Below are 13,946 nucleotides of genomic sequence, written 5' to 3'. Positions count from 1 at the left end.
AGCTGAATAAAAAGCTACTAATTTTCCTTATTCACACTTAGGATTGTCGATCGTAGCAAAGGGTAAACAAGGGTCTTTCCCGCAGAGGACTAACTGAATCTAACTACTCAAAAGACGTCACAAAAGTGACTACTGATCCTAACGACCAGCAGTCGGAAACCTAATTAGTTGACTAACGTAAACTACTCAGAAAAATACAAATATTTACAGAGACAAGCTAGACATACAGACGAACTCACACACATATGCCAGTCCTATGGGAGCTTCATGTAACCACCTCTTTGCTTCAATCTCATGGTACATCACTTAACTACATCGTAGAGGAGGAAGAAGACTCAAATGTCGAGGTGGTCTATGAAGAGAACTTCAATGACTCTAACAATGAGGAACTTGAAGCTGATAATGAGTTCCATGTGTTGGAGGAGATCACAATACCTCATGAAAATCAAGAGTGTTCCAAGCATGATGTGAGTTATTGCTTAGAGGGGGAGACCGTCAAAGCTTCCATATTTGATCCTCTATTGCCAGCGCATGTTCGCCCACCAGACTCTTCCTTGCCACATTTAGGCTCTCCACATGCTCCATTCATCGAAGTGCCTTTTGATTTCTTTGAACATGTGGAAATGGTGATCAATGAGCACCGGAAATCTGATAAGGAATTTCTTCTATTCATGCTTGGTGGATTTCAAAAGAAAAGAAGACAAGTCGGGAAGAAAAGAACACAAGAATCGGACGGAACAAGATTGATCTCTTCTCAAGGATTCTCCAAGCTTGGTTATTGTTGTCTTCCCCTTCCATGAACTCTTTTGTGTTTTTAATTTTCATTATGCGCAACTAAACTCATAGTAGCTAGGGGGCTGTTGAAGCCCCTAGACATGATTCATAACATGCTTTGATTTTCAATTTGTTTTTGTAATTAATAAGATTGAGGTTTTGTTTACCGATTGTTCATCGATGAATTCTTTGTGTGTGTGCTTTGGAGGCCTACTTAGTATACATGCTAGGGTTCTAATACTTTGATTATTTGATGCTTGGGTCAATATCGGATCCCTCAAATTGTCTAGAGAAGTAATCGGTAGTTTTTACTAGCGAGTAGACGAAACCCTAGGTTTAGCAAGGCGCTAAGTTTATTGCGATGCCTAGTGATTGCTCAAACTCTTTTCATGTTTATTGATCTCTGCTTGTTTAACCTAATAAACGTACCTTTAGGTTACAATGTTTGAGAATAGTTTAGGTGTAGAGCACTTCCTGCCTAACGTACAAAGTAAGAAAGAGTAATAGATTGTACTCAAGCGTACCGAGTCAATCTGAGCATCTTCAATTGAGTTAGTTGGTCACAAATTGGACAAAGTGTGTTGTGTGTGATTGTCGGGGGGGGTGGATACTTCCTCCCTAGCTAGTCTCATTATCTTGATTTTCAACTACTTTGAAATCAGTTTTCAGTTTTCTTATCTTCTGTTCGTCATATTCCTGTATTTTATTTCCCTATCAAATCAACTCCGATTTGTCTCAAATTTTGTGTGCTAGACTCTCTGTGTGTCTAGTACACCTCTGTAAATTTTCGTGTTTTTCTGAACATTCTAGGTTAGGTTTTACTTTTATTTTTCGACTGTTGTTCAATAGGAGCTGCAGTCACGTTTTGTGACTTTTGTTGAAGCTTTTAGTTTAACTTAATCCTCTGCGGGAGACCCTTATTTCTCTATATTACAATCGACAAATTTGCAGGAGAATAAGGAAAATAAATAGCTTTTAATTTAGCTATCACCTCCAAACTCTTGTGTTATACAAATCCAATAGCAGCCACATCATTTATTTAATCTTGGGAGTTCATTCAGCTTCAGACATGGTTGAGCAATTTTATTTTAGACTAATACAAGTGACAGTGATCAAACTATTATCTAAGAACAAGATTAGGAAAGCTAATTGAGTCAATTGCCTTAAAAGAATTCAAATGTTCATCTGGGTACGTAATCTCACTGGGGTGCACCAAGCCACCAAGTCTACCACTTCGGTGTTTAGCATCTCCTTTGTTAATGATCTCAGACTTGAATTCAGGAACTCAGTTGAATTTTATTTTTATTTTCTATATCTAAAAAAAGTTAACTAAATTTCTATATTTCTAGTGTCTCCACCGGAAGTTACCTATTTGCTAAACAATTACGTCTCCTCAGTTGAAAAGAAAACAAAAAAAACAATTACGTTTCCTTCTTGCGTCTTGCTTCTTGCCTCTTGGCTCGTCTATATAAACATTCTCAATCTATACGAAACGAAGCAAAAACAAGTCTCTTGACAGGAAACAGATATAATGGGTGGCCAAAGTAATGGAAGCTCTGCATGCTCCGAGGAGTCCTTTGTGAAGATGCCAACGATAAAGTTCACCAAGCTCTTCATCAATGGCGAATTCGTCGACTCCGTTTCAGGTACATACCTTCTTCCTCGATCGTTATCATGTTTCACAAGTCACAAACCACTGCTAGCTAGCTTGTTGATGATGTTTAGTTTCTGTATTGTTCAAAGATCCAAACGCATATATATTCTAGCTAGCAAGCTAGCTACCATTTCTGGACTTATGCATGTCATCAGCTTCAACGTGTCATCGGCTAAGGTTTCAGAAAGCACAACACCTACACGTACATACATTCTGATTTATACTGATGTTTTGGTTTCGCAAATAGGAAAAACATTTGAGACGATAGATCCAAGAACAGGCGAGGTGATAACCAGAGTGGCGGAAGGAGATAAGGAAGACGTGGATTTGGCCGTGAAAGCTGCACGCGCCGCCTTTGACCACGGCCCCTGGCCTCGCTTTCCCGGCGCTGTACGTAATCCCCATTCTGTTCTTTACTGCCACCTATAGCTAGCTAAGCTAAGCTAACTTGTTTTGGTTCTGAAATTTCTACTTTTGGCTTTCTTGACTCTCCTTGCTGCATGTGTTTGTTTGTTATATTATTTCGACGACAAAATGAACCACACTACATATAAAAGATTACTGATCGAGAGCTAGGTGTTTCTTGCTGCATGTGTTTGTTAAATCTTTGATCTCCCGACACGAATTAGTCTCCTATAAAGTTTTCTTCGATAAGAAAAATAGCAAGCACCCACAAGTCTTTCAGCTAGGTTTACTGTTTCATCAGAGTGAGATATATCACGTATCATGTGGCTAGCATTATGATTCGTAAATATGATTTATATTAAACACATAGCACCTTCGATTATCTAGTCGATATCGATGGTGACGTAAGCTTATATGTCACTTAAGGTTTTTTTTTTTTCCCGTCGAAGAGATATTCGTCGAGTTGACTTATCAAGTCTGTCACCATCTCATTTCTTCTATCTACAGTGTGGCACCGAAAATGATGAGGTCCCAAACAAAAAAATTATAAAAATGAAGTCGACATTGTGAAATTTTCAAAGTAAAACTTCGTATTTAATTAGTTGCTTGTGTCATACGTAATATATATATTAATTAGTTTAGAACAACAATGTTTACTGGTCAGTTACTGATTAAGATATTTAATATTAAGTCACCGTTAAAAATAGAAATCATTTTCAAGCTTTTTTATATTTTTTGTCTTTGCTGACCAAAGAAAATCTTATCCGGTTGTTTGTTCTTCTGGTCAACTATCTGATTTTCAAATTTTACCATCTGAAAAGTCCTTGATCATTACTTCTCATTTTCTCTAGCTAGTCCTTTTCTGGACCAGATAGAGCTGATCATACTTGTTAAGGAAAAGTGAAGTTTGCTCAAATTTTAGACAATTAATTAATTAATGAAAATTGTGTATATCTAAAATTAAACTGTCATCTAATTAATATTAAGCTTATTGGCTTGTATATTTAGTAACACTTGAAATATATTAATTACTTTACTTTAGTGTGAATACTTAAGAGTGATCTTAAATTGATGGCTTGATGTGATATTGTTCAGGAGAGGGGAAAGATTATGTTGAAGTTTGCGGACTTGATTGATGAACATAGCGAAGAACTAGCCAAGTTGGATACAGTTGATGCTGGGAAGTTGTTCAGTTTTGGCAAAGCTGTTGACATACCTCTAGTAGCACAGACTCTACGTTACTATGCTGGTGCAGCTGATAAAATTCATGGAGAGGTGCTCAAAATGTCACGCGAGCTTCAAGCCTATACATTACTCGAACCCTTTGGAGTTGTTGGACACATCATTCCATGGAATTTTCCCAGCACGCTGCTGTTCGCAAAGGTTGCTCCTTCCTTGGCAGCAGGTTGCACAATGGTGATCAAACCTGCGGAGCAAACACCTCTATCGGCGCTCTATTATGCTCATCTTGCTAAGTTGGTAATTAAGCATGGACAAACCTTCTCATAGTATAACTTGAGTAGATTTGTTATGTTATCAAGCCTATGACGTGCATTAGTATTGCTAGTGGTGACTTTGGCTTGTGTTGTTTGTGAAGGCTGGTGTTCCTGATGGAGTGCTCAATGTCATCACTGGATATGGAGAGACTGCTGGTGCTGCCATAACCCATCATATGGACATTGACAAAGTAAACTCTAGCTCTTTCTCTTGGAATCTTTGGTTACTCAACTTTCAGCACAGTTTAATAGCTTGATGTAATACAAATTGATACTTGATTAAATTCGTAATAATTTAGGTCAGTTTCACTGGTTCCACGGAGGTCGGACGTCATGTGATGCAGGCTGCAGCAAAGAGCAATTTAAAAGCAGTATCACTTGAACTAGGGGGCAAGTCACCTCTAATAATTTTTGATGATGCTGATGTAGACAAGGCTGCTGACCTTGCTCTATTGGGGATCCTCTTCAACAAAGTCAGTTTTTATAGTTTTAGTTTACGTAATTTTTTGTAGTCAGGAGTTTCATTCATAGCTCTATATGCATGTAGCAGGGTTAATTAACTTTGTGTCATTCACATTTTACAGGGAGAAATTTGTGTGGCAAGTTCTCGTGTGTTTGTTCAAGAAGGGATTTATGATGAACTTGTGAAGAAGTTGAAAGAGAAAGCAAAAGATTGGACAGTTGGGGATCCTTTTGATCCTAATGTTCGTCAAGGACCCCAGGTATATATATATGACGATGATCATACTGCCTTTTAGACTATTTCGATATTTATAGCCATCAACATGGTAGATTTTGATATATCTATGTACTACCATAGCGAATTCGAAAGTTATACAGAAGATAATGTATCCTATGATTTCAGATTCATGACATTCATTTAAATTTGCAGGTAGATAAAACACAGTATGAGAAAATCTTGACGTACATTGAACATGGAAAAAGAGAAGGAGCAACTTTGTTGACAGGGGGCAAGCCTGTGGGAAAGAAGGGTTATTACATTGAACCAACAGTATTTACTGACGTCAAGGTAAAAAATGATACAGTTAATTATGTTAATCTTGTTTGATCTTCCATGTTCATCTGATTAATGTTATAACAACTCCCTCAGGATGACATGCTTATAGCCACAGATGAAATATTTGGACCTGTCATGTCACTAATGAAGTTCAAGTAAGCACAAAACTGATTCCTTTTTTAGCTCTTCTGAATAGATATAATTTACTTACAACAATGAGCAATTGTGCAGGACCATTGAGGAGGGAATAGAGAGAGCTAACAACACCAAGTATGGCCTAGCAGCCGGCATTGTAACCAAAAACATCGATGTGGCCAACACTGTCTCAAGATCTATCCGCGCGGGTACTATATGGATCAACTGCTACTTCGCCTTCGGCGATGATGTCCCTTTTGGAGGATACAAGATGAGTGGCTTTGGAAAAGACTATGGTCTGCAGGGCCTCCACAAGTTTCTGCATACTAAATCTGTGGTCACTCCCATCTATAACTCTCCTTGGCTGTAAATCCTATACCAAAAGAATGCTAGCAACTTGCAGTAGTGCACAATAAGTTATTTAGATGAAGTTGTATACTTTTTTGTGGGATATGTCAAAAAATATTGTAAGTGTGTTTTTTGTATACTATGTATTTGATTTTCCACTGTTTTAATTGCGAGCCTGAAAGGATAATTTAGGTATTGGTCACCTTCAAGATATCTCTGAAAGAGTATAGACTATAGAGCTACAAATAGATCCAAGTTATAGAAAACTGTTGAGTTACTATGAGGAATTGTATTAGAAATTGTAGTTTGCTACAATATCTTACCATTGTTTTTGTACCAAATTCAAATAAGGTAGTCTGAGAACATTCAACAGTCACAACTAGTCTACAACTAAGATTTTTTTAATTTGAATAGAAGACTTTTGCCTCCTCTGTAGTCCTATCCTTTTGTTATATAAACACTACAACCTCAACATAGACGATACAGTTAAACACTAGCAAGAACAACAAAAACAGAAATGGGTGCCAATAGTAACGCCAGCTCCGAGGAGTCCTTTGTGAAGCTGCCAACTATAAAGTTCACCAAGCTCTTCATCAATGGAGAGTTCGTGGATTCTGTTTCAGGTACTTGAATATTCCTGATTCACTTGTCTCGAACACATGTTAATCTTCTCTGTATCGTTATGATTTAGTCACACGATCATATGGGGAAACATTAGCTAACAAGAGTTTGCGATCCATATTGGTTTCTTGTTCGTTAATGAAGGTAAAACATTTGAGACAATCGATCCAAGAACAGGGGAGGTGATAACCAGAGTTGCAGAGGGAGATAAGGAAGACGTGGATTTGGCAGTCAAAGCTGCAAGAGCCGCCTTTGACCATGGCACCTGGCCTCGTTTGCCCGGCATTGTACGTATTACGTTTCTCTACTCTTGACTAGTTTGCCATTTTTAGTCCTAGTAGAGATGTCACTGTTGATTTTATCTAATTAATTTGTTCGGAATTTCGAATCAGCCTTTCTTATTTTCGCTAACGATTGTTGATGTAATGCCTTGACCAATGTTCAGGAGAGGAGAAGGATCATGATGAAGTTTGCAGACTTGATTGATGAACATGCAGAAGAACTAGCCAAATTGGATACAGTTGATGCTGGGAAGTTGTTCAGTATGGGCATAGCCATAGACATACCTCAGGCAGCACAGACCTTCCGTTACTATGCGGGTGCAGCTGATAAAATTCACGGAAATGTGCTCAAAATGTCGACTGAGCTTCAAGCTTATACTTTACTCGAACCAGTTGGTGTTGTTGGACACATCATTCCATGGAATTTTCCATGCGGCATGTTATCTTTTAAGGTCGCTCCTTCCTTAGCTGCTGGTTGCACCATGGTCATCAAACCGGCTGAGCAGACACCTCTTTCGGCTCTCTATTTGGCTCATCTGGCCCAGCTGGTAAGCTTGAAAAATCATTCTCATGGTTCTGATCCGGCATAGTTGCTTTGTCATGCTATGTGGCGATAGTGTGACATGTTATGTAGTCAGATGATCGATTAGTACACGCCGCTATGTCGCGAGATTATGTGAATTCTCTCTTTAATATAAGCTCACTTCCTGACGGCATATATTTAGAAGAGAATTCAAATGTTTGCATTGCCAATGTAGCTTAGATGTAGTAGTGACTTTGGCTTTTGATTTCTTTATGAAGGCTGGTGTTCCTGATGGAGTGATCAATGTCGTAAATGGATTTGGAGAGACTGCTGGTGCGGCCGTCAGTTATCATATGGACATTGACAAAGTAAGTTCCAGCTCTTCTGCTTCCAACTTGGTCATTGCTAAGGCTTAATGTAACACCTACTGATACTTGGTTTGATTTCTTGACATTTCAGGTCAGTTTTACTGGTTCTACAGACGTAGGCCGTCTAGTGATGCAGGCTGCAGCAAAGAGCAACTTAAAATCAGTTTCACTTGAACTAGGCGGCAAGTCACCCCTTGTAATCTTTGATGATGCTGATGTAGATAAGGCTGCTGACCTTGCTCTCTTGGGGATCCTCTTCAACAAGGTCAGGATCATTAATTTGTATCATCCATCTTCAAATCTGAAGTTCTTTTAACTTGAATGGAAATTATTGCAGTGAGGTAACTTTGCGTCATTCATGTTTTCAGGGAGAAACTTGCGTGGCAAGTTCTCGTGTTTTAGTTCAAGAAGGGATTCATGATGAACTAGTGAAGAAGCTGAAAGAGAAGGCAAAATATTGGACTGTTGGGGATCCTTTTGATCCTAATGTTCGTCAAGGACCCCAGGTAACACAAGCGAATCCTGAAAATAGTGAATGTTCAGTCACTCTTTTCGATCAATATTTATAGTCATCAACAAGGCGATGCAGTTTTCCGATTGATCTATGCTATGTACTATGCTTCTGATCGAATTCTTCATGGTTATGCAATGTGATCCCTCTAGATTCTAACGTCTGTCAGTCGTGACAACAATCGCAGGTTTGTAGGCAGCAGTTTGAGAGAGTTTTAACCTACATTGAGCATGGAAAAAGAGAAGGAGCCACTTTGCTAACAGGAGGCAAGCCTGTGGGCAACAAGGGTTACTACATTGAGCCAACAGTGTTCACAGATGTCAAGGTACACTCTTAGCTAATTCAGGTCAATATCGCGAATGTTTGTTCTGTTTCATCTGATTATTTGTTCTAACAACTCCCTCAGGATGACATGATGATAGCCAAGGATGAAATATTCGGACCTGTAATGTCTGTGATGAAGTTCAAGTAAGTAAAACCCTTGCTCCCATTTCGCGCTTCACATCAGCTCGAAAATGTCCCCTAACTGTGAGCCTATTCTATTGCAGGACCATAGAAGAGGCCATACAGAGAGCCAACAACACCAAATATGGCCTAGCAGCAGGCATTGTAACCAAGAACATCGACATTGCCAACACCGTCTCAAGGTCAATCCGCGCCGGTGCCATATGGATCAACTGCTACCTCGCCGCCGACAACGACGCCCCTTTTGGTGGATACAAGATGAGTGGCTTTGGAAAAGACATGGGTATGGAAGGCCTCCACAAGTATATGCATATCAAATCAGTGGTCACTCCAATCTACAACTCTCCCTGGCTCTAAATTTACTCTGTTTTTGTGTTGTAAAATAAGTCTAGCTCTATCATCATAGATGGGTTAGCAGAGGCATTTCATCAAACATGTAATAGGCACAATTGGTATGCATAATAAAACTAGAGCCAAATCCAGAAATTGATTTCAACAACAGCATCAGAGTTCATTCATTTCTTACTTTTTACAGCCTAAAACATTATACTCAGATCTCATAGCTAATTACCAAACAGACCACTCACATTATGTTCATCACAGAAACCCTAACCCCCAAAACGCAGCCGTTTTGATCTTATTTACCGACTTTACCCCTGAGCTTCACCTCGAGAACCCTTTCCATCTTCGCCAGCACCGCCTGGTTCGGCACGGCCTTCCCGTTCTCATACTCCTGAACCACCTTAGGGAGCTCGTTGATCCTCTTAGCCAGGTCAGCCTGACTCATCTTCTTCTCCAGCCGCGCCTTCTGAATCGCATGCCTCACATCCGCCGAGACTCGGTCCAGCGCCGCCGGCTCGGCCGCCTCGTCCAGCTTCTTCACGCTCACCACCGGCGCCGCCTTCTTGTTGTGGCCGGCGTCGGACTTCTTGATCGTCTGGACCGGCGCGCCGGACCGGAGGGCCTGGTTCACCACCTTGGGTTTGCGGAGGTCTTGTGGCTTCGGCTTGGACTTGTGGATCACCACCGGCTCCCAGTCCTGTGTCAGTGCTCCGGCGGATCGGTTCGGCATGATCGGAAAAGTTGAAGAGAGAGAAACGGAATTAGAGAGAGAAACGGAATTAGATTCTGTGGATTTAGGAGAGAAAGAGAGAGGAGGTTGTTGAAGAAAAATTAGATAGGTAATGAATGCAAAACAAAACGGTTTATATAGCGAGGGAGGTGAGGGAGCATCTCGAAACTTCTCAAAAGTTCTCTGTTTTTGGAGGATAGAGCTGACAGCGTGGCAATCGTAGACAAATATCTATGGGCTCCGTGTACAACGTGGCGAGGCAGAATTGGCGGGAGGTTCTGGAAATAGTTATGCGACGTCGTTTGGGTCCTAGTTGGAAGAAGGGATAACGAAAGCAAATTCTTATTATACTTGGTCTTAATTTTACTCGTTCATTTATATGGAGTGCTTCCAAATTTACACAGCAAATATCTAAGTAAACTCAGCATAATATTTTATAATATTTTTACCCCAATTTTAATATATAAAAAATAAATTAAAATTATCATAATAAATTGCCGTTCGTGCCTCATTCAATATCCCCCAATCGTAGTGTTTATGAATCAAGACCGAAGAACATCAGCACAATCATAAGAATATTTGATGATGAAATGATATGATATGATTGTGAGGTTAGCTAATAGCTAAATGTAATTAAAGAAGAATAAAGGATAATGGCGTGGGAGAACTGGGAAGCACCCAGATGTGATACAGCTTTAGAATAAGAATCTATGAATCATAGTCGCATGATGGGTTGTGTTGGAATACTCTTAGATCTCTCTCTCTCTCTCTCTCTCTCTCTCTCTCTCTCTCTCTCTCTCTCACTTTCTTCCTTGATCTTCTTCTATTTCTTTGTGAAATATCATCTTTCGTATCGTTTTTATGCAGTTTATTAGAATTTATAGTTTGTTTGCCTTTCAATTGAATCCAACATTTTTAAAGTACAGATTTGAAAAGGAGAAATAGTGTTTGACAAGTTGTTTGGCCTTGTTCAATTGATGTTGAAACACACTGGTAATGAAAACGATCGATATTCCAGAGGTGCTGGGTTTCCTTTATTTTCCGATTCAAGGTGCTGGATCTGTGTTTCTTGTAAATTACAGTAATAAGAATGCATCTTTTTTAAAATTAAATTTACTATTTTAGGGGTAAAATAGAAAAATATGTGATAAAAATTGTTGTGTTGGGTCTATTTAGAAGTTTACTGGGTACATTTAGTAACACCCTTTATATGTTCCGAAGATGCTATGATTATTTCATACTCATATATATGTGTAGATACACACCGTATACTGAAGATGCTCTGATTATTCAGACCTATTATTTTTGAACATTAGTTATAGAAGAAGGCATAGATGAGTCGCGACTGACCCACTAAAAACTCCTATCATCTCAGTCCTTTTCAGTTGTAGGTTGTCGTCTTTGATATATGTTCACCATGTTCAATATAAGTAAAGAGGAAGCAAGGATAAGTGTCAAACATCTAAGTAAATTCTTAACACCTTATGAATTTGCTAATCCAGACACATCTATGTTATTAGGGAATGCAATACGGGTTACTGAGAATAGAGCATATACTAAACATGATTTCGATCAGAATTAAACTTTTTATTTTGAGTTCTGCATGTTGTATTGTAGGTGAGTCGATGAAACATTCTGAAACATATGAATTCAAAACATATCAATTATCAAGTTTGTATGACTGGATTATCAGTTATTAGTTATATATGTAGCTGTAGTTGTAGTTCCTATAAGTCTCAAGTAGCAAAATCATTGACCAAACATAAACACAAAAAACCCCAAACAGATTTACTTTAAAACGCCATTTTGTCATAAAAATGAAGAAAAAACCAGGTATGAAATTCAAGTTTCTCATAGACACCCAAAATATAACTTACATATCTACCTTCTACCACACAATGGTACAAATGCAGGCATTCTGATTACCTATTATATCCAAACAAACTTCACTTAATTAGGTCCAGACTTCCATAGTTCAACTTGTAGGTTTATGAATTAGATCTCCCAGTCTGTATATATTGTCAATATATATGAAGTTAAAAAATCTATTGTCAACTACAATTACCTCGGCTGTGTAATATCGAAAGACAACTAAATTAGCAAGACAACACTGCTGAAATATACAAAATTTCAAGGTGTTGAAATCTATAACTAGATAAAGTTGCTAGTGATTTTCATGATTGAGATCGATAGAGCAATATAACAAGAGAACACAACTCAAACTAAATAGATAGATAAAGAAACCAAAAAAGTATCAAAACAGAACCAAACATTCTCCAAATTTGGGCATGAAAAGAACCTCACAATTCTCCCATCGCTTTCTGGCATCTGATTCAACTTCAACTTGCTACAACCTTTTCCACGCACTTCCACAGAGCCACCTACAAGGCAAAACAACAGATTTCAAGCAAGCAACTGCGGCCGGAATATACACAACCACTAAAATTCAGCATCTCTAAGTTGTGGCAATTCTCATCCAGAGCAACAATGCTTCGGTCAAAGACATAAGACACCGAATTATGTTCAATTTCTTGAGGGATAGCATTGCTTTGCAGCCTATTACATTCAGTTTTATTGAAGCAACACATAGATAAACCAATTAAAAAACATAACAAACCTGGTGAAGTTGAAGTTGTCTTCACCACAAATCAGTCAATGTCACAATTCTGCTAACGCTTTCTGGAACTGAGTCCATAGGCGGCCTAGACAGGTGGACAGACTTGAGTGACTGGCATCCAAGCACCAAGTACTCGATATCGCACCAACAAAATTCACCACTCCCGTGCAAATCAAGAGACTCTAGGCACCTGTGACCAGAAAATGCACGAACTCCGGCACCAGTAACATTAGTACCACTTAAATCAAGAAACTGTAAGTTGGGGCAATTCTCAGCAAGAAACACCATGCTTTGGTCCGACACATTCCTCAACAAACTCAAGTTCAACTTCTTGAGGGATCGATTTGAAGAGACTGCAGCTATAACTCCAATATCGGTGACTTCCTCCCCGCAGTAGTCCAAATCCAGCACTTCCAAGAATTGCATATTCCGCAAATGCGCCAACCCCAAATCAGTTATATAACAGCATTGAGAAAGCACCAATGTCCTGAGGGTTTTCGAGCACCTTCCATTTGCCAACAATCTCAAACCAAAGTCCGAAATCTTGGACTTTGCCAAATTCAAGTAACGCAAACTAGTACACATATCCCCAATTACTACCAACCCTTTGTCATCGACAAACCTGCAGTGTCCCAAATCCAAACAAGTCAACTTATCATGTGGCAACTCATGTAACCATTTATCAACGACTACATTATCTCTCCCAAAGAGAAAAAGCTCGGACAATTTCGGAAGGCCGCCGCCAAGTGACAGAGCGTGAAGACCGTTCATCGGTAAAAACCCTGATTTGCGTTTTGTGGTGTCGAGATTGAGGGTCTCCAGCTTGGGACATGTTTGGGCTAAGAATTTAAGGTCTGCGTCCATGAAGATAGGCTCGGATGTCTGAAATGTAACTAGATTCGGGAATCGAGGAAGTACCTGAAGGAGAAAACGGAGTTCGAGAAAAGTGAGTGACGTTCTGGTTAGACGCTCGAGTATGAACCATTGTTTGCAGACTTGGGAAACCCGTTTCCTTTCATCCGGGTCGCTGACCCGTTTCAGGATCTGACCCAATAGATCTTCATTCAGTTGAGAAATCTCCACCATCTGAATCGATTTTCTGGTTCCTGGGTTTTGAGCAAAACAGGGTTTACATTAACGGCTCGTTTGGTTCGCGGAAAGTAACCGTCAAGAAATGAAATTCGTTACTTTTCGATATATTTGGCTGAAGATTGAGAAAATATGAGGAAAGTTTTTATTTTTTTTTTATTGAGAAGAAAATATATTATATAGAGGTACCTCACCGACACTCAGAGTTTACATTATCAAAAACAAGAACAAGAGATGCTTTTAGAGGAACACACTCTTCCCATAAGTGACAATTCTCAACCTTATACCCTATGTTAGCCAAAGTATTGGCCACGAAATTAGTTCCCTCAATACATGTTTGAAGCTGATGGATACAAAATTACATTTTAACAAGATCTTTAGAAGCCTCTAAGGGGGATCACAAACTCCATTCGCAATGTCAATGGCAAGCTTGGAATCGCCTTCTACTTAAATCTTTGACAAGCCTTTCTCTTTAGTGCATACCAGACTGTTTCTTAGCGCAAGAGCTTCTGCAAGGGGAACACTAGCAACACAAGAGTTGAAGGCAGCTGCCATAAGAGGTTTACCAA

At 39.3% G+C, this 13,946-nt stretch overlaps 3 protein-coding genes across 3 annotated transcripts; 2 read left to right on the top strand and 1 right to left on the bottom strand.

Annotated features, from left to right (window-relative positions):
* The first annotated feature begins 2,270 nt into the window (after positions 1-2,270).
* LOC101300557 (aldehyde dehydrogenase family 2 member C4-like) lies at positions 2,271-6,203 on the top strand. The gene is made up of 9 exons (XM_004287041.1): positions 2,271-2,420; positions 2,676-2,818; positions 3,929-4,312; positions 4,431-4,520; positions 4,629-4,802; positions 4,914-5,051; positions 5,222-5,359; positions 5,441-5,502; positions 5,579-6,203. Exons 1-9 carry the CDS (start codon positions 2,306-2,308, stop codon positions 5,850-5,852), a joined length of 1,518 nt encoding a protein of 505 aa, XP_004287089.1. The 5' UTR covers positions 2,271-2,305; the 3' UTR covers positions 5,853-6,203.
* A 109-nt stretch (positions 6,204-6,312) lies between these two features.
* Positions 6,313-9,112, top strand: LOC101300274 (aldehyde dehydrogenase family 2 member C4-like). The gene is made up of 9 exons (XM_004287040.1): positions 6,313-6,453; positions 6,596-6,738; positions 6,897-7,280; positions 7,534-7,623; positions 7,715-7,888; positions 7,992-8,129; positions 8,322-8,459; positions 8,541-8,602; positions 8,683-9,112. The coding sequence occupies exons 1-9, from the start codon at positions 6,348-6,350 to the stop codon at positions 8,954-8,956; spliced, it is 1,509 nt and encodes a 502-aa protein (XP_004287088.1). The 5' UTR covers positions 6,313-6,347; the 3' UTR covers positions 8,957-9,112.
* Positions 9,113-11,887: 2,775 nt separating this feature from the next.
* On the bottom strand, positions 11,888-13,375 carry LOC101299985 (F-box/LRR-repeat protein 4-like). The gene is made up of 2 exons (XM_004287039.1): positions 12,289-13,375; positions 11,888-12,052 (listed from the first exon to the last, which is right to left on the bottom strand). Exon 1 carries the CDS (start codon positions 13,372-13,374, stop codon positions 12,310-12,312), a length of 1,065 nt encoding a protein of 354 aa, XP_004287087.1. The 5' UTR covers position 13,375; the 3' UTR covers positions 11,888-12,052; positions 12,289-12,309.
* Between the last annotated feature and the right edge of the window lie 571 nt (positions 13,376-13,946).

This window comes from Fragaria vesca, linkage group LG1 (assembly GCF_000184155.1).
Source record: "Fragaria vesca subsp. vesca linkage group LG1, FraVesHawaii_1.0, whole genome shotgun sequence".
Taxonomy (NCBI): Eukaryota; Viridiplantae; Streptophyta; class Magnoliopsida; order Rosales; family Rosaceae; genus Fragaria; species Fragaria vesca.
Note: the sequence above shows the minus strand (reverse complement) of the source record. Positions and strands in the feature narration are given on the sequence as shown.

Bases quoted from the DNA above. Each gene is read 5' to 3' on its own strand.
- LOC101300557 (XM_004287041.1), top strand. From the start codon at position 2,306: ATGGGTGGCCAAAGTAATGGAAGCTCTGCATGCTCCGAGGAGTCCTTT. The intron at 4,803-4,913 runs GTCAGTTTTTAT...CACATTTTACAG, and splicing joins TGGGGATCCTCTTCAACAAA to GGAGAAATTTGTGTGGCAAG. The intron at 5,503-5,578 runs GTAAGCACAAAA...GCAATTGTGCAG, and splicing joins ATGTCACTAATGAAGTTCAA to GACCATTGAGGAGGGAATAG.
- LOC101300274 (XM_004287040.1), top strand. From the start codon at position 6,348: ATGGGTGCCAATAGTAACGCCAGCTCCGAGGAGTCCTTTGTGAAGCTG. The intron at 8,130-8,321 runs GTAACACAAGCG...CAACAATCGCAG, and splicing joins ATGTTCGTCAAGGACCCCAG to GTTTGTAGGCAGCAGTTTGA. The intron at 8,603-8,682 runs GTAAGTAAAACC...ATTCTATTGCAG, and splicing joins ATGTCTGTGATGAAGTTCAA to GACCATAGAAGAGGCCATAC.
- LOC101299985 (XM_004287039.1), bottom strand. From the start codon at position 13,374: ATGGTGGAGATTTCTCAACTGAATGAAGATCTATTGGGTCAGATCCTG.